Consider the following 18,070-nt stretch of genomic DNA (forward strand, 5'->3'; position numbering starts at 1 on the left):
TGTATAGAGGTCGTAGTTACCTTAGGTCTATAAGGTTAGATCATAGAAGAAAGGGCGTTCGTACCTCCTTCTTAAACCATCTAACCCCCATTCCGCGAGTTCCAAATGTCTTATAATGTAGGACTATAATAATTACCTTGAGTGTGGTTCTGTCAGATTGACCACTTGACGAAAAGGTATCTTGTAATCACATAAATGTGGTTACTGAATATATGCGACAGGTTCTCATACTAACTAGCTACGTGAGAGACGGACCTTGTTATCAAGAGAATAAACAAAATAGACATCTATTATCATGAACTGCGTCGGAAGCTAAGCGCCAAGTACAAGCAATTCCCCCTTTAAAAAGCAATACCTAATAATATACGAGACCATCTACACAAGCCTCCTTAAAAGTTCCACTGCCTGCACCAATTCCGCATGAGCTCCGGCGTCACAGCCTCAAGGTTCCTGGCCGTCTTGCTATACTCCTGCGTCCTCTCCATATCGAACACAATAGTCTTCTCGCCTCCGAAGAAAAAGCTCTCGTACGAGTCGATGAGCTTGATGCCCGGGTTCTTATTCACGTCTGTCGTGGTAGCCTGGCTGGCCTTCAGCGCCTCCATCCACTCGCTCGAGTCCACGATCTTCTTGATCCTATCCCCGTAGTAGTCCTTCACAGCCGGGGCCAAATCCTGCCAAGTGGTGGTCTTCGGATTGACCGAGTGGAAGTACCCGGAAATCTTATCAACGGGGAACGGCTCGTTTATGCCCGCTACGTCGAGCACGAGGTTGGCCACGTCCTCGATAGCCATCCAGTCCACCATGTCGAACCTACCCATGTTACCGGGAAGTATGCCAAGGTAGACTGACGACGCGATGATGGAGGGTAGCCATTCTTGCTTATTCCACAAGCCCTTTTCGTATCGCGATCCCGCAATCTGCCCGACGCGGATGCTCGCCGTGGGGACACCGGAGAACTTGGCTGCTTCGTCTAGGATCAAGCTGCTCACCATCTTCGAGCGGCCATAATTTCCACCAGGGATGCTAAAGTCGGTAATTTGCGCTTCGGGAACGCGTCCCTTCCAAAACTCCACGGTTCCAATGCTGGAAATAAAGATAATGGGAACGCGCTTGGCGGCTTTGGCGCTGAAGTCCACGAAGTGACGCACGCCACGGATGTGTGGCTCGAAAGTCGAAAGGGGAATGTTGAAGTTGACGGGCCATCCGTTGTGAATGATGCGATCGACGGTGCCTAAAAGTTCCTTGTACTTCTCGTTGCCCACACCGAAATCGGGGTAAGACAGATCAGCCTGGAGGAACTCGCACTTGCGGAAGTCGGCGTTTAGACCACGACTGTGGAAGACTTCGGTCTGTTTTAAGAGGCCATCCTTGGAGCGGTTGAGGCAAATAACCTTCTTGACCTTGCTATCAGCAATCAAAAAGTTCAAAAGGTAGGAACCCAGGGCACCCGTGGTACCCGTAACTATGACAGTCTGGCTATCATCCAACGGTGGAGGCTTAGTAGTGTTCGCTACAGGTAAGTCCTTCGTGTACTTTTCAAATTGCGCCTTCATCGTCTGCACTGCCTGTTCGGCTTCATTTGTGTTCTTTACACCGCCAGATTCGACTAGAGAATTGATATAACCAGCGAGGGCCTGGAAGTTCGGGTTTGAGTAGATAACACGAGGAGCCAAAGCAGCATGATCAACATTCACTCCGGCCGCTTTGAGTCCAGCGGTTAGTAACCGGCTGGCATTGATTACTTGGAGCGAATCGATACCAGCACTGAAAAAATCGGCGTCGGGGGCTAGCTCCGGAGTCTCAAGTCGAGTTGTAAAGAGTTGCTTAATAGACTCTACCAGGGCGCTCTCAGAGCTAATGTCCAGGGTGGGTGCATTCGCTTGCTGGTCACTCTCCACCTTCTTGTATAACTCGTCGATCTCGTCTTGATACAGCTTGACACTAAGCCCCCGCTGGATAGTTCCCTTCCCTGCTCGTAGAAGCGGCTTCTCCGGTTTCGAGAGCATGATGAAATCTCTCTCTATGCGTCCGTGTGCCACAGATTCCTTATTTGCTTGGGCTATTAGGGGCCATACTCTGTCGATCAGTTCTTTCTCTTCTTTCTCGCTCTCCGGGTGCTTGTGAGGCTCGAGAATCATTGCGGGCTGGAAGTAATCTTGGCCCACAACTAAAACCCCTTTAAGCTCTGGATGGGCAGTCACTATCTCTTCGATAGTGACCGGGTTGAGCTTCTCGCCGTTTGAGAAAACTATCACGGTATCGGAGCGCCCGGCATACTTCCAGTGGTCTTTAAGAGTCGGATGCGGACGGAACATATCTTTGCTATCGTACTCGTCGAGCTCTGGGAATGTGTAGAATACGCCCTGGGCCCCAGGGTAACGATCCTTGCGTACGAAGAAAAGATGATATACGTCCTTATCAGTGCCACTGGGACGGAAATCCATGCCGCCCAGCTCGGCATCAAAATGAAAGTATTGCCACAGCTCTGGATCGGTCTGGAAATAGAAAGGGTATGGTGCCCTAGTTTGTTAGCATTCCACTATTGCCACATACAGTAGGGACATAATTTCATCGAAGGTAGCTTACTCGGTCGCAGATATGAGGTTCGACAAGTATACGCCTTGCTTAACAAGACTGTTTCCTGCACGGGCTGTTAAGTTACCTGCGTAAGGCGTTAGAAACATGTACGATTCATGACGGGCTCATATTTGCGAGCAGCGGAATCATCTCACTTACCTCCACCAAACATAGCGACGCTTAATTTCTTCAACGCTTCAACATGCTCAGGAACGTGGCTCATCTCTTCTAAAATCGAAGGGGGTAGTAAGGCAGATGTGCCTGGCCCGGCATGTTCGATATATTGGCAAAGTATATCGGGCCGTAGAGGTTTGGAGGGAATCGGGAGCATAACCGGCCTTCCACAATAAATACCTAAGAACACAGAGATGTACATTCCGGCTGCGTGGAAGAATGGCACTGGCGAAACACTTAGATGCAATTACCAACAGGATGGTTGAATATACTTACTAGGGAAAATATATCTCTCCGATCTTCGAGTTAACTCCACAGTCCATAGGTGGACGCCATTCCTCGGAGGCCTGGGATAAAATGAGTCGACCGCCGCGAGCCATCCCTGTCTGCAAATAATCGGCTTTGGGAAACCAGTGCTTCCACTAGTGTGTAGAACACAATAGGGATCCCATTCTCCGTCTTCGAACGTCCTTTCATAGTCGATGGTAGATGGTTCCTCGTTGTAGTAGAAGTCTCGCTCAGGGGCAACGACCAAATTCTTCAAATCATGTAATTCTTTCCAGGAGTTAACAGAATCTTGGAACTCGGGAGAGTGGGCAATAAACTGGCAGTTCGTATCCTGAAAGAGTTTAATCTGGCCTTCAGTCGAGTTTCGAGGCGAGATGAATAAAGCCTGTAAATATTAGTAATTGGTGTTGTCGTGAATACCGCTGATAGATAAATCTCACCTTGTAGCCCGCCTTCATAGCACCGAATGCGAATGAGACGTAACGGGAATCGTTTAGTGCAATAAACGCAATTGTCGGAAACTGGCCTTTAGGTGCCGGGCCGGCGAAATCAATGATCGTCTTCGCAACGTAGTTGATTCCTTTGCCAAATTGGCGATAGGTGATCTTTTCCCAGCCATCTTCAGGCTCTGAGCCTCGTGGTATAGAGATCCATTCTTTATCTGGTGTAGTCGCTAGTCTCTCTTGAACGACGTGAAGCGGAAGCCGTCGCCCATATTTAGGAACCTCCGTGTCATTAACTCCGCTCATATTGACACAATGGCGATATATCTATCCTCGAAGTTGTTGAAATAACGGGCTCTTGTAGATTAGTCTTGGGCTTTCTTTTCTTCACTCAGATGAGACAACCCCCTCTTACCTTGGGGGTGCTTGACTCTCTTATATACCTTATCCATATTAGTCGTACCATACTGGGATCGCCATGTCCTCCGCACCTAGTATAGCCTTAAATGTAGCATGCACCTACAGATGCGACCCTATTACCGGTGAGGTATATTTCGCGAATCCCGAACGCGAGATCCACGCCTCTTTCCGTATTATAAGACCGTGTCGATATAGAATTTGTATTTTATTGGAAATAAAACTTTTATACCAGATGTTCCAAGGTAGCCACCAAATGTGGCCACCATGGATTAATATGGACTGGACTTTCTAAGATGAGTGAGTACCATGTGTAAGATGTAACTTCTTAAGAAGTGTTACTACATTTTCGTACTATAAGATAAAAGGTACAGGCGAGGAAGGTAGGATACGCTGCATAAGGTATGTACGTGTTAGTAGGCAGAACCTTGGGATGCTTCCATGAATGGATACATCTATATCAAGCGTAGGTACATGTATGTACCCACCTTGTATGCCGAGACTCCACATTCTTACTACAGTCCCAACTACCTATGTAGGTCCCTCGTGCATACATAGAAATCTACACATCTTTTTCGAGAAGCAGATAGTAAAACCTTGGCTATCCGTAGCCTCCGTGTTTGACGTAATGATCCTATGCTATATGCGTACTAGACCAGCTAAGTATGAAGCTTATCAAGACAACCGGTGACGGCTTCGGCATTTTCCACTTATGTTAGTGTGGCACTACTGCGTGGGTTGCTTCGATTGCCGCTTCACTCTCCCATTAGCTAACCCTCTTAGAACCTGGGTAGGTTACATCCTAAATTACTCACGTGTAGGGATTTGTATGTACATACATAGGCTGAGCTGAGAAAACACCTTACGACCTGCACACCAACACCGATGATAGATACTAGAAAACATCCTAAATAGAACCGATAAGCATTCATAACTCTGTAGGGGTCAGCCGGATAGTGTTGGCTCCGCCCTCTCGCGACGCGGTTCGGACACCGAGAGGGCTGGAGGGGCAACATGAATCTTCGACCGAGGCATCCCCGCAATAGTGGATCTAATTGTCTAAATTGAACGGGCCAATATCCGGGATTGATCGTCTAGCTCCCGGGTCATGGAATCATCTAGCGTAGAGTTTCTACCGGATTGTTGCTATTTACGTGGTAATCCCGAGCGGTCAGGCGGTATACTCTCCGAATTCCGATCATCACCAACTTGATGTATAAAATACACACAGAACACGCTTATATCGCCGACGGATTTCGCTCTTAGCTCTCTATAATAATAGTTGAAACGTCGATATGACGGCAATGATATCGTGATCCATATATTGGGAAATAAAAATTTTACAGAACGATGCTTAAGCGTAGCAACGGGTCATTTCGTGCTTCTAGAGGTGAGTGTAGAATATGAATTCTGGTTACTAAGTTTTGCTATAACCGCATTAAAACCCATCCCCATCTCGGTCTACCAGCTATTTCCCATACAATCTTAAGCCAGTATCTATTATTTATTCGAACCTGGATGCATAATTCCAATATGATAAGCCCCTGCCATGAAGGAATGAAAATGAGAATGAGATCATTGAGTTATACGTATACATACCCACAATCAAGATATAGGACCCAGCATAACCCTGGTATGAAAGCTGAGTCTATTTTAGCCTTACCGGCAATTCGAATCTCCATAAATAAAGGATCGATGTTTTATGCACTAAATTGTGCTCCATTGCGGTTGTTCTGAGTGCTATTCCTGGAATGTTTCCTTAAGACCACAATCCCAACCGGCAAATAAATGAGCCAGTCGATGATATGCAGGGACCCCCGAAGTTGAAATTTCGTGGTGCAAATTACTCATTGATGATCTAAGCCGTCGGGGATAACGACGGGATTAAATTCCATGTCCTACGAAACACACGGGTTTTAACTACGTTAGTAGATCACCATACTTGCCTCCTATATCGCAATACATAGTAGTTCCCTTGACCACATAGTCCTCCCGCGCCAAGATCACTAGCAATTAATATTAATTCCCGCATTTACATACAGACATATGCCACCCCGATCTATATCAGGAGTTAATTGGCATCCACCTAGACGAAGATTCGTATTGTAGCGAGACTTGATAACTTTCCGTCTCGAGGCCGACACTACGCCGAAAACACTATATAAATAGGAGTGTTGCACAACAGTTTCGTGTTTCGTAAGAGGCAAACTGGCGCAGCTGAGCATCTGTCGGGAATAACCGAGATATCATATCATACCTTCCGTTCCTAACCGTCATCTGGGGAGCGGCGGTGACCAACATACATATATCGCAAACCAATATGCGGGTACCGTGACTACATACAGCAGTGTTTCCTCGCGAACTCAGAAGCCAGACTTCCTACACGTTTGACCAGTCGAATGATGGATGCGTGGGCCATCTATTAGTGGCCTTCGTGGCATCCAATTGCGGGAATAAAGCGGCACTGGGAAGCGGTGAAGACCAGACGAGAAGAGCCGAAATATCGAGAATACGGACACGTATTAATATAAAGCCTAATAACCTCGGGCAACTACGTCTACGATTAGGGTAATTATTGATCACTTAGACGTGAGGCTTAATGGGCTTTCTCGGTGAGGCTGGCAAGCGTGTTCGAATGTCGTTTTGCTAGAGGGCAGTTGGCTGCTCTTTCAGTAAATTGTAATCTGGGGCCTGACTGATTATACTCCGTCTTCGATTGGGTATATAAAGTATCTCACACTACGAAATAAGGAGAGGCTTTTGAATTCGGAGTTGAGTAAATTGTGGTATATGGAATGAATGATTTAGGGACAGGTGGATGTTTTTTTTTTTTTTTCAGACGAGGCACAATTCGTCCACGGAATGCGAAGTGGAGCCCCGACTTAAACAGAGTCCACGATGGAATCTATGGAGTAAAGTAATAGCTTTGGTATCGTATGTGTATTCTTGGGACCGATGTTATTAAAGGCTTATAAGAAAGGGGGTACACAACTTAGAAAGAACCGTGCAGTTACACTCATCTTTTAAGATAACAAAGCTCAACTAAATATGAGGTAAGAGGGCAAAACATTTGTATTAAAGCTTTGAATCAGGCCACAACAATAAATAGCCATGAAGTGAAAATTAATAGATTATCAAGCGCCCTAACCTAGGCCTGTTCGAAAAATAAAACTCCAGAATGCACCTAGGCAAACAGGACTAAGCTAGAACCACAATATCGTCGGGGATATGGTGAGTTCATATATCCTGTTCTATGGTTGTTACTGCTAGAGTGCGAAATAGCAGTTTCTTTTATAAATATTTTGATATATTTCATTCTTAAAAAAGAATATATTACACCTTAATAGGAGCCTTCTTCGTAAGAAGCGTTCTTTTCGATACTATTGTAAAGGCTTTATGAGGTATTGCCATACCACCAGTATTGGAAAATTTGATGAATTAGTTTCCTCGATATAAACAGCATATCAACAAAATTACTTGTAGGACCGAACTTATGAATATGCTAAAGTAAGTCAGGCTTTAGACACAACCGTAGCTATCGAAAGTGAATTTTTAGTATTGTTTACGCCTCTTAGTATTCTGCAATACCTAAGTCATCTTAACTTCTTAAGGGACTAGTGCTGTTTGTTGTAGGTAAGGAGCTTTTTAAGAGGCAATCCTACGTAAGATAATGTGCTTCCAGACAACTTAGCAGAACCCGGTATATTTAATACCCCCATTAACTCGAACCGATTCACTCATGGAAAGTTTTGGTTGGAAGTCATTCATTTCTTAATTTACCTAGGTATGAAAGACTTCAAAAAGGGGTTGTGAACCCCTTATCGGGACTAAGAGCACGGACCACACGCAGAGAAGTTGAAATCTTGGTCAAATAATTTACATAGTAAAGCAGATGCATGGCACGTTTAAGAACTTTATCCCGATAAGAAATATGATGAAGACTGGAGAACTTTTCATAGCTTGAAGCCATTGAGCGGCATTATCGAAGAGACTTGAAAAAGTCAAGTGGCTTGAGAAAGGTTGGAGTATTTGGTACTTATTTCCTGTGGTAAATTCGTATAAATTGAAGTACTTCTTAGTCATGTGTACATACCTACATCATGACATTATCGATCACTTTAAACGTCAATTGCTAGTGCGAAGGTTACCTAATTGCACATAGTTAAACTTAAAGCTTTATCCGACTTTACCTAAGATAGGGAAAGCATGTATACAACTCTCCACCTTATCATAGCGACAAACGACTCATCACAACTTACCACTTAACAATATTTACCTATCACTTAACCCTTAGTCGTCGCATCTCAACTATTGCTGGCAGACATGGGTCATCTTGTGACTGTTGCGACTTGTTCGCTAAATCAGTGGGCCCTTGATGTAAGTACTAATTCCATGGCCGAATATCACTCTTTTAACCAGTGGCGGGGGACTAACAATATATCCTAGTGGGAGGGAAACACTCAACGTATTATCGAGAGCATTCAAAAAGCGAAAGCTGCTGGTGCACGGCTACGCGTTGGACCAGAGGTGAGGTCTTTAATAACGTTTGCTCCAGCCATTCAGGCTTGGCACTGTTACCCGCCGTTTGCTAACCTGATATGATAGCTGGAAATATGCGGTTATGGATGTCTCGATCACCTGATGGAGCAGGACCTTTACCTGCACTCTTTAGAGATGCTAAGGCGAATCCTGCTTGATGAGAGCTGTCATGGCATACTACTGGACATTGGTATGCCTATCCAGCATCGGAACCAGCGATTTAACTGCCGAGTCATATGCCTCAACTCCAAGATCCTGATGATCAGGCCGAAGATGTGGCTCGCAAATGACGGCAACTATAGGGAAATGAGGTTTTTCACACCGTGGATGCATCCCCGAGAGGTAGAAGATTATCATCTGCCTCGCATGCTACAGGAGATCCAAGGAGCCACACATGTGCCCTTTGGTGATGCCGTTATCTCTACCCCTGATACTTGCTTGGGCGCAGAAACGTGCGAGGAGCTCTTTACCCCTGCGGCGCCTCACATTCCCATGAGTCTCGATGGTGTAGAAATCATCACAAATTCCAGTGGTTCGCATTTCGAGCTGCAAAAACTCGAAACCCGACTGCAGCTCATTACGGAAGCTACCAGGAAATGCGGGGGTGAGTATGAGGCGTTTGTTGCCCCTTATCTCAGCACACCCCCCGACTAAATGCATTCCGTCCGGCATATAAGCTATGCTATGAGCTTTTAATGAATCCTATGATATATCCTGTTCGTAATAGATGCTAACTCTTCGTGCCTTAGGTGTCTATCTTTATGCTAACCAACGTAAGTAAACCCAGTCCCAGCTGAAGAGTTGAAACTAATACGGCCGAAGAGGGCTGTGATGGCGACCGATTGTACTACGATGGCTCAGCTATGGTCATTGTGAACGGAAAGGTTGTGGCACAGGGCTCTCAATTCAGCCTTAACGATGTCGAGGTGGTGACAGCAACAGTGGACCTCGAGGAAATCCGCGCCTACCGGTCGGCAATCTCTCGTGGCCTACAAGCTGCTAGTTCCAGCGCGAAGTACAAGCGTATTCAGACTGCATTTGAACTCAGTTCAGAACAGGATGATTTCGATATTGAAAAGCGTCCATCACCACCGATCAAGCTTCGATATCATACCGTGGAAGAAGAGGTCGCACTTTCAGCAGGATGCTACCTCTGGGATTACCTGAGACGATCAGGTGTGGCAGGGTACCTTGTTCCTCTAAGCGGTGCGTGATATCCTATCCATACCCACCCCCCTGATCATACTTGCTGGGTTATTTAGCTGCTAATCCGCATAACATCAAAAGGGGGCATAGATTCTTGCGCTACCGCAACTATCGTCTACGTATGTTATTTTCTGCCATTCTTCCTCATTTCGATTTCTTGTGGTGCTTCTAGGAATGATTATTAATACTTGTTGCTGTAGTCTATGTGTCGTATTGTGATGGATGCAGTAAAGGAAGGAAATCCCCAAGTAATTGATGATGTTAAACGGATTGCTAAGTATAAGGGCGAGAATGTTCTCCCTGAGACCCCACAGGAGCTATGCAATCAGATCTTCTCGACTATTTACATGGGCATGAAGGCACAGAGTTCCGATGAGACGCGACAAAGAGCAAAGGACCTAGCAGAAGCTATCGGCAGCTATCATGTCAACCTAGATATCGACGATGTTTACAATGCTCAGAAGGCCCTTATTGTCAGCACCTTGAACTTTGAACCGAAGTTCAAGGTGCATGGTGGAACCTATCAAGAGAACATCACGTTGCAGTGTCTGCAGGCAAGAATTCGTATGGTTACGGCTTATGAATTTGGGCAAATCTTGCCGACGGCTCGAAACCGGCCCGGCGGTGGAAGTTTACTTATTCTTGGAAGCGCGAACGTAGGAGAATCTCTTCGTGGCTACCTTACAAAGTACGTCCTCGGCCCCGTTCAATTTTCACTAATATACTGACAATTTTGGAAGATATGATTGTTCAAGGTCAGTATAAAATATTTATCTTGCTTCCTTTCGATGGGATACGGTTGCTCTATCTGCTCTTGATAGGCATCGCAAAGCCTATCATCTACTTACGATTAGCCTTGACCTCGTTGTTCGTACTGGTTACTAATATTTATTGGTGATCTAGCGCGGACATCAATCCGATCGGTTCTATTGATAGTAAGTAGCTCGATTTTCATTACCCCCCATTCCATCTAACACAAAGCTCTTCCGTCTTATTTCGGCAAAGGATTATGCCTCTCAACTCGATGTATTGAGTTATTCACGAAGGCTTACTACTAATACTAACTACTATGTAGAGGCCGATCTGAAGCGATTCATTGCCTGGGCCGAGAAAAACTTCGATCTGCCGTGCTTGCATGAGTTTCTTACTGCTACGCCAACTGCAGAGCTCGAGCCCCTGACAGAGTCCTACGTGCAGAGCGACGAAGTGGACATGGGAATGACTTATGCGGAACTAACAATTTTCGGACGTCTGCGTAAGGAAAACAAGCTGGGACCCTTTGGCATGTTCCAGCGGCTCGTTCACGATTGGAGCGCCGACCGCGTCAAGGGGCCCGACGACGATGCCCCCGAGTACACGCCCGCTCAGGTGGCCGAGAAGGTCAAGCGCTTCTTCCATTTCTACGCCATCAACCGCCATAAAATGACGACTCTCACACCCGCTCTGCACTGCAACCCCTATTCCCCCGACGACAACCGATTCGACCTCCGACCGTTCCTGTACCCTCCCTTCTGGAAATCGTGGTCCTTTAAGAAGATCGATCGGGAGTTGGAGAAGATCGAGAAGCGGATGGCGAAGAAATAGGAGCTCGCTCGCTTGGCAGGCGAACAGTGATAGATGCGATGCCTCTGCTCTTGGAAATGGCGTACGTATACGTAAGTCCGAGGCTAGTTAGGCGGATTTGTAGGTAGTAACTTTAGATGCGCGATATGCTGTGGCCATAGTTGTACAATACACAGCGCATAGCTGCAAGTTGCACTAAAGTATAAATAAAAACATGTTACACTACGGACTACGGTTGGTTCGTGTGCAAACATGAAATACGTCAATAAAATCACATTTTGCAAAGAAACCCTGTTCATGAGATTCCGCACAACTAGGTAGTTAGCGAATAGTTAATGGGTAGAACTAATACTTAGTGCTTATATATACGGAAACATGACGAAGCGGACATTGCGTAGGTAGTGTATATGTAGGTATTGTACCTAGGTAGGTTCTTATATAAGCAGCGGTAATATGATATTCCTTAATTGCTCGCCCCGGCTCAAGCAAGGGTTGAAATTGCAAACTCCAGGGTCGTTGAGATTGAGGGGTTGGGTTGGGTTTGGGTAGGGTAACTTGGAGTATAGGTACCTACGAAATAACGCTATGTAATATATAGGCACGTAGTACAGTTAAGTTAACGTCTTTACATACTTAAAGGTAGACTCTACGCTTTAATGTGTATAGCTGAGTAAGATATGGGATAAGTATAGGATATAGGTAAGATTTCAGTAGTGACGGGCTGTCCCGGGATTACCGCTTGAAAGTTGAAGTAAGTTGTGTTAGGTATTGTACCTCAGGTAAGAGGTACCTAGATATTTCGGGACTCTGTTGATTCGATATCACTAATGATTAACGACTGTGAATAAGCCGTGTCGCGCATTTATTCCACACCGCAGTTGATTGCTATGAAAGAAGTACCTATTCAAAGCGAACCCTCGAGTTTGCTATTTTTCATCCATCCCATCCTCCTACACGCAAGGGCACTCATAAATTACACGTGCAGCAACGACTGATCTACCTATGCCGCATGACGACTTTTACGTCTGTCGGTCTACCTATCTGTCTGTAGCACGAGTTACTTAGTGTTCCAGCAGATCGCTAACCTAGAGATCTACATTTGCTAAGAGGTGGGTTTATTCAATAGAATGATCGATATCTGCACTCCAGAAGCCAGGGATATACATAAGAATCAATAGTGCTGTGATATCATGTGACAGTGACACTCTACAGGGTTCACACGTTCTGTTAGTAAAGAATATACCTAGAATATTTGCAGCCGCTATGTATTAATTAGCTCGTAAGCAAGATCGCCAATATCGTCGTCACGGAGCCCCTCAAGGTTGTTAATTTCGCTGTTGGTGCCCGACGTCATGTTTCGAAACGATGTCGGAGCGCAATCGATAAGACAGAACGAGCGTTGGTGTTAGCTGTGTTAGTTACCTAACCTACAGTCTGGTTAACCTAGCAGGTTAGTTACCGTACTTGTCTCCAAGTCAGCCTGGCCTGGCCCCCCCTGGCGCAGCTTTCTCCATCTTAATCGGGCCGGCCGACGCGACCACCCTCGTGAGTTGCGAGGCTTGGACGGGGGTCCGTTCCGCAAACAGGAGGTTGTTAACAGCTGCAGCAGTGAGCAAGGATCGGGCTGATTTCCGAAGTACATGTTACGGTGTTACCTATGTACGATTGCGAGTTTACACTGGCAATTGGTTCGCGCGGCCAAGACAACCTGTTCTAGAAGACTTACACTACATACTCACCAGGCTGTCTGATGTGGTTACCTTCTCACATCTCACAGAGCAGAGTTAATAGCCAACCCTCCGGTGTGCGACGAGAATGGGGTACCTAGTGTTGCTACGCTAGAGAAAGCTATGGCGCCATCTAGAGCGTTTCTAGTCAGTGCACAATGCAACGCCATCTGCATCTGGAGAACTCGTCCAAGCGTTCAAGTCGATCGTATGGGGACCTCCAAGTGCGATCCATCGTCTAAGAATCGTTGGATGCTTTTATCCATTGAGTTTCCCGATTATGGGAACTTCTCCATTTGTCGGTCCTAAATATGGCAGATCTAAGTGTCTAGCGTCAGTGTCGGGCTTCACTCTATGCTATCCTGGTGCTAGTAGACTAAATTGTCGTGGAATATACCGGTGGCTTGCTCTCCTTTAGCCCGGGACCTAGTGGTATTCCGTCGTTGACATAGGTAGTTGAAGGTTTCCATCGGATGTCACTGTTCTACAGAGCATGCCTTTTAGTCCACCAAAACAATGTCTCAAATTACCATTTCTAGGTAGGTAGTCAAGCAGGTTTAACCTGGCGCGTTTGGCGGATAGTTCCGACGCAAAGATGCGAGTGGCAGACCAGCAGACCAGGTGCATTTCTGCATGGTTTCAGAAGCTTGGCGATCTTCGTGGGACGCAGGATATCCGAGCGGACGAACTCTGGATTATCGAACATGTCTCTGGACCAAACAGCACCGCTTTTTGATTGTCGTCGTCAACTACCGAGCCACCTCGCAAGACACTGTCTCAGATAAGCTTAATACGACGCGAATCTGAAGTGAACAGCTTTATCCTTATGTCGTCATGTCTTTCCTTCAAAGTGGGATAGTGGGATATGAAGCTTGGTAATACATAAGTCACAAAACTTGAGATATCCCTTGGTGCAACTCTGTGTTAGATGTGAACTCGAAATGTGAACTCGAAACCGGGCATAATAACGTATTTGTGGTTTAGCATAGATAACTCTATCCGCGTGCCTCCGATTTTCTTAACGAGTATCAAGAACGAGGGGTTATGGGTGATTGAAGACATGCAGCGAGACATGTGTTGGAAGAAGTTGCAAACAGGAAGTGGCCCATCTAAAATGTATCCCAATTACTACAATTGCTACCTCAAATAGATAAGATAACGATATCTATTAACCGATGTGGCTTGTTGCCGCGAGCCGGTACTGTCCAAACCTACCTAAAACATACTGAATGAAGAGTTCGAGCACATAGTAACCGGCAGCAAGACTCATTCAAATAGCTTCGTCATCAATCCGTTGTAACATCAACATACGTGAAACTTGCCGAACGTGATATTCCAGATGATAGTGCAGAGATACTGTAGCAATAAAGCAAGATGCGATACGATGCGATGCGACGGTAGCGCATGAATGATATGAGGCATTCCAACATAGAAGAGGAATACTCCTCGGCGCATGTAACACAAGCATGTATGAGTGCGAAAATCGGGCGTCGAAAGTTGCTATAGTGACTACGTGCATGTAAGTACCTCTTACCGGCATTGGAGGTTCCAGATAGATGATACTACATGAAGAAACGCTCTCTTATCTTGTTGTATGGCAATTAGTTCATCTCGCGGCGACGGACATCTATACAGAACCATACTTACCAGATTTGTATACCGTTGCGAAATCGTCTTGAAATGGCCGAGCCCAACTTTTCTACTAATACGTAGTAGTACGTTAACTCCTCTCTGAAACAGCCTTAACCATTCTTCTCCCTTCGGTACTACTCCAAAGACGTTGGAGTGTGATGCCGAAATAGGAAAGTCGACGTTTTCTAGAAGACAACTGACTCCGATCTGGTTCGGCCCGAGAGCCTGTTTGTCGAGAAGATGCGGCGACAGCTCTAACCCGATGTAATACGTAATCGCCGCCAACGTCCGCTCTGCTGGTCCCAACCCTTTGGAGATTTGAACATACTTACCTATACTTAACCATGCATTTCTCGGTTCATGCCGGGGAACTCGCAGGGAGGAGGAGAGGGAGGTTAAAATATGCTATGTATCGGCCCCGTAAACATAATAAATGAAATACCGATTTCTGGCGTACCTATGTTAGTATCAGCATAATGGCTGACTACATGATATTCCACGCTGAAAAGGGGGCTGACAGTCTGCAGCAAGTCGTGATGAAATTTTCGTGGCGTTTTAGATTTGCCAATCGACAGGCACGAAGTAGCCTCGTCACATCTTGACCTAGTGCTCGAGTTTTTATAGGTGCGGCATTTTCGAAGTTGTCGTGACAAACATTATACGGAGGTAATAATGCGCGTGGCGTGGGTTGTGCATTTTCGTTCTCGTCATCATCGCCTCCCACTGCAATAATCATTTGCCCTATGTAACGACCAAGACGCCAAAATCTGACGCGTTATGAGTTGACTAGAGTCGGGTTCTACCTAGACTAGGGGAGTAGCGGAAAGTGGACAGCGTATGCGTTGAGAACCAACGCGATGCTATAGTGTACGGCGGGTTGATACATATTCATCTACTTATTAGTCATATGTTGTGCCTCTAGACCCTTGCTTCGTGTCGGCAATTTCTTTTCTGGGTAATGCTGTTCCGTATGATATATAGGTCTGGCCCTATCTAGATAAAAATGCTTGGTACCTAGTTCGTTGCCCTGTACTCTTCGTCATGTGGGCTTAACTAGCTGAAAAGACCATGGTGACGCGTTCTTCTATTGGTGTAAAGCGCTATGTTGTTGGGACCCAAGATAATTCCACAGAACCATACAGCCATAGTGTACAATGCCCCTTGCATTGGGGTGCTGATCAGTGAAGAGCGGAACAGTGGAACAGCGGGGAACAAAATCGTAAGGCAAAATCTCAGACCTGCAGAAGAATTAGCCAGTAAAAATGCGCCGCTGATGTTATCAACTGTGAGAGGCTACCCTTTCAGCGATTTCTAGCGGTTCCGAGAACCAATACGTCGGAACGCTTTTCTGACTGGCTGTAGCGAACTGTAGGGATTGGTCAATTACCTCCGCTTTAGCACTTCTTGTCTGCCTTTCGCTCCCCTATTTTGCTACATGAGAACCCGCATAGTAACCGCATCTTGTCTGCTTGTTTGAATACGAATGGCGGCTACAAGACCTAAGATTTTCAGCTGGCATGGTTGTACAACGTCGACGAGTATGAAGTACAATGTATAGTTGGTACTCGCTATGATTCGTTCCGCGTGTCTGCGGCGCAGACAAATTTTCCCTCTTTTTCTCTTATGCATACCTTTTTTCTTCTCTCTCTTCCGATTGGGAATTCCCGGTGCAAGAGAGTTGCATCGTCCCCGAAGCGATTGCCTATTAAGGCAAGCTTGGCCGGCACTGGGAAATTTGGGCAAGCCCCTGACGGACTGTCGGGTTGTTTTCGCATGATATCCATATGATGGAGTAATATGAGCGATAGATCCGATGAGGCCCGTGAGCTCAACAGGGCTGAGACATTTCCCAAGAGCTTCAACATCCTAGAAGGCATCGAGAACACCTCGCTTATTAGGAACTAACCGATTTTAAGGCATGGTGCCGTGCAGTTCTGCATGTATATTTGTATGTGCATGTTCGTTTTTCATTTCTTACTCTTGGCAAAATATAAGAGCAAGACATTGTGGCTGTTTCTAACTGTTTGTTTCTTCTCGTATGTTAGTGGCAATGGTCTCGAATTCGTAGGCTAGGCCAGACATCTAATGGGATATAGATGAACGACTAGACTTTTGAGACGCCCATGATTTGCATTGTGGCTTAGTTCGAGAAAAAGATAGAATTCTCAGCTAATCGCATCTCTACCTAAATATCGACAAGCGAGAATAGACGAGCTTACGAGAAGTTGCCCTACACCCTCCTTTAGACGGCACACGACTTCCGTCTGTGTGAAAAGGCAATTGACTATACGCCTAATGCAGGGACAGTCTGACCGTCACACTGCATTTAGCCTGTTCAATTCGGCGAACTTTGTACCTGCAGGACTAGCCCTAGATCGGGGGCAGTCTAATACATCTTAAGATGTATGTAGGTACCTCCATGTAAAATGCTTACTATTATATAGTGCCGGCACAAATATTAAGGCTATGAAATGCCAAGTAGTGAAGCTTGAATTTCTTGAGTTTCTTGGCCTTTTGAGATGTCGCCAAGGTTGCCGTCGATAGGTAAGTTTCAATTACCTGGAAGCGTCGCCCTATACTCCATGTGTATTCGGCCTGCAACTATGTCTCACCAGCACGCGAGATAGTGTATTTTAGCTGCATCATTTAGACAAGGTTGGTGCAGGTCTTGGTATTATACGAATATAATCGTCGGGCAGTCGCCATTCCCGAACGGGTCGGTTGGCAGCATGGAAACTAATAATAACAGCCCGCAGAACAGCCCGCAGTACAGGCTGATGGATTTAACCTTATAGATTCGGCCCGCCCTTGACCTGTCATTTCGATTATGCTGAGTAGTATGCGGTACACCGCACACGCAGTGTGTATGTGAAGGAAAGAAAAGAATAATAGAAATCCTTCAGATACATACGTAAGAATTGTAGGTACCTACGTAATGTATGACTTGCAGACAGAGAATCCTTTTCTCAACTCGATACCGACAGCGGGTTGTGCCATGAGATAAGTGGGCCTAGTACGTGATCTAATGTAGGTACTATGTACTTGAAATGAAAGTACAGATTGTGCCTCTTATCGTAGGTACGTACCTGTAACGTGCTGCCGGAATCACTGTAATTTTCTGCAGGTGCTATCAACTTTGTTTTGGAGTTGCCCAATTGCTCCTCAACCCCCGATGCTTTTACCGTACCATTGGTAAGCAGGCCTGGCAGGCAGACAGGCTAGGGGGTAAGTACTCCATAATGTCCCTACCACTCAGAAGGATAGATTCGAATTTATCTGCGTGCCGCGAACTTGTGGGACAATGGATCACCAGTAGGAATCCTTCAATGGCTAACTACTATATGTCATACTAGTCATACTACCGAGGACATGCGAATACATACAACCTACTGGACATATGTACGCGCAGGATTCAGCGAATCTGCGGTAGAACCCCACTGAGCGCACAGTTGATCCCTTGTTCCTTCAGAGAGCAGAAGGCCAGTGGCAGAGCAGAGCCAA

The 18,070-nt window shown here is 45.9% G+C and overlaps 2 protein-coding genes across 2 annotated transcripts; one reads left to right on the forward strand and one right to left on the reverse strand.

Moving 5' to 3' along the window:
* Nucleotides 1–271: 271 nt before the first annotated feature.
* F5Y00DRAFT_236801 (acetyl-CoA synthetase-like protein) lies at nt 272–4,343 on the reverse strand. Its single transcript, XM_048007753.1, has 5 exons — nt 3,483–4,343; nt 3,031–3,427; nt 2,740–2,979; nt 2,590–2,665; nt 272–2,523 (listed from the first exon to the last, which is right to left on the reverse strand). Exons 1-5 carry the CDS (start codon nt 3,789–3,791, stop codon nt 390–392), a joined length of 3,156 nt encoding a protein of 1,051 aa, XP_047864792.1. The 5' UTR covers nt 3,792–4,343; the 3' UTR covers nt 272–389.
* A 3,590-nt stretch (nt 4,344–7,933) lies between these two features.
* On the forward strand, nt 7,934–11,556 carry F5Y00DRAFT_236806 (glutamine-dependent NAD(+) synthetase with GAT domain-containing protein). The gene is made up of 10 exons (XM_048007754.1): nt 7,934–8,279; nt 8,349–8,429; nt 8,508–9,045; nt 9,191–9,214; nt 9,264–9,647; nt 9,729–9,766; nt 9,848–10,335; nt 10,388–10,402; nt 10,551–10,582; nt 10,723–11,556. Exons 1-10 carry the CDS (start codon nt 8,226–8,228, stop codon nt 11,229–11,231), a joined length of 2,163 nt encoding a protein of 720 aa, XP_047864793.1. The 5' UTR covers nt 7,934–8,225; the 3' UTR covers nt 11,232–11,556.
* Nucleotides 11,557–18,070: the final 6,514 nt, after the last annotated feature.

The sequence above is a fragment of the Daldinia vernicosa genome, assembly GCF_022497035.1.
Source record: "Daldinia vernicosa strain CBS 139.73 unplaced genomic scaffold F5Y00scaffold_23, whole genome shotgun sequence".
In the NCBI taxonomy this organism is placed as follows: domain Eukaryota; kingdom Fungi; phylum Ascomycota; class Sordariomycetes; order Xylariales; family Hypoxylaceae; genus Daldinia; species Daldinia vernicosa.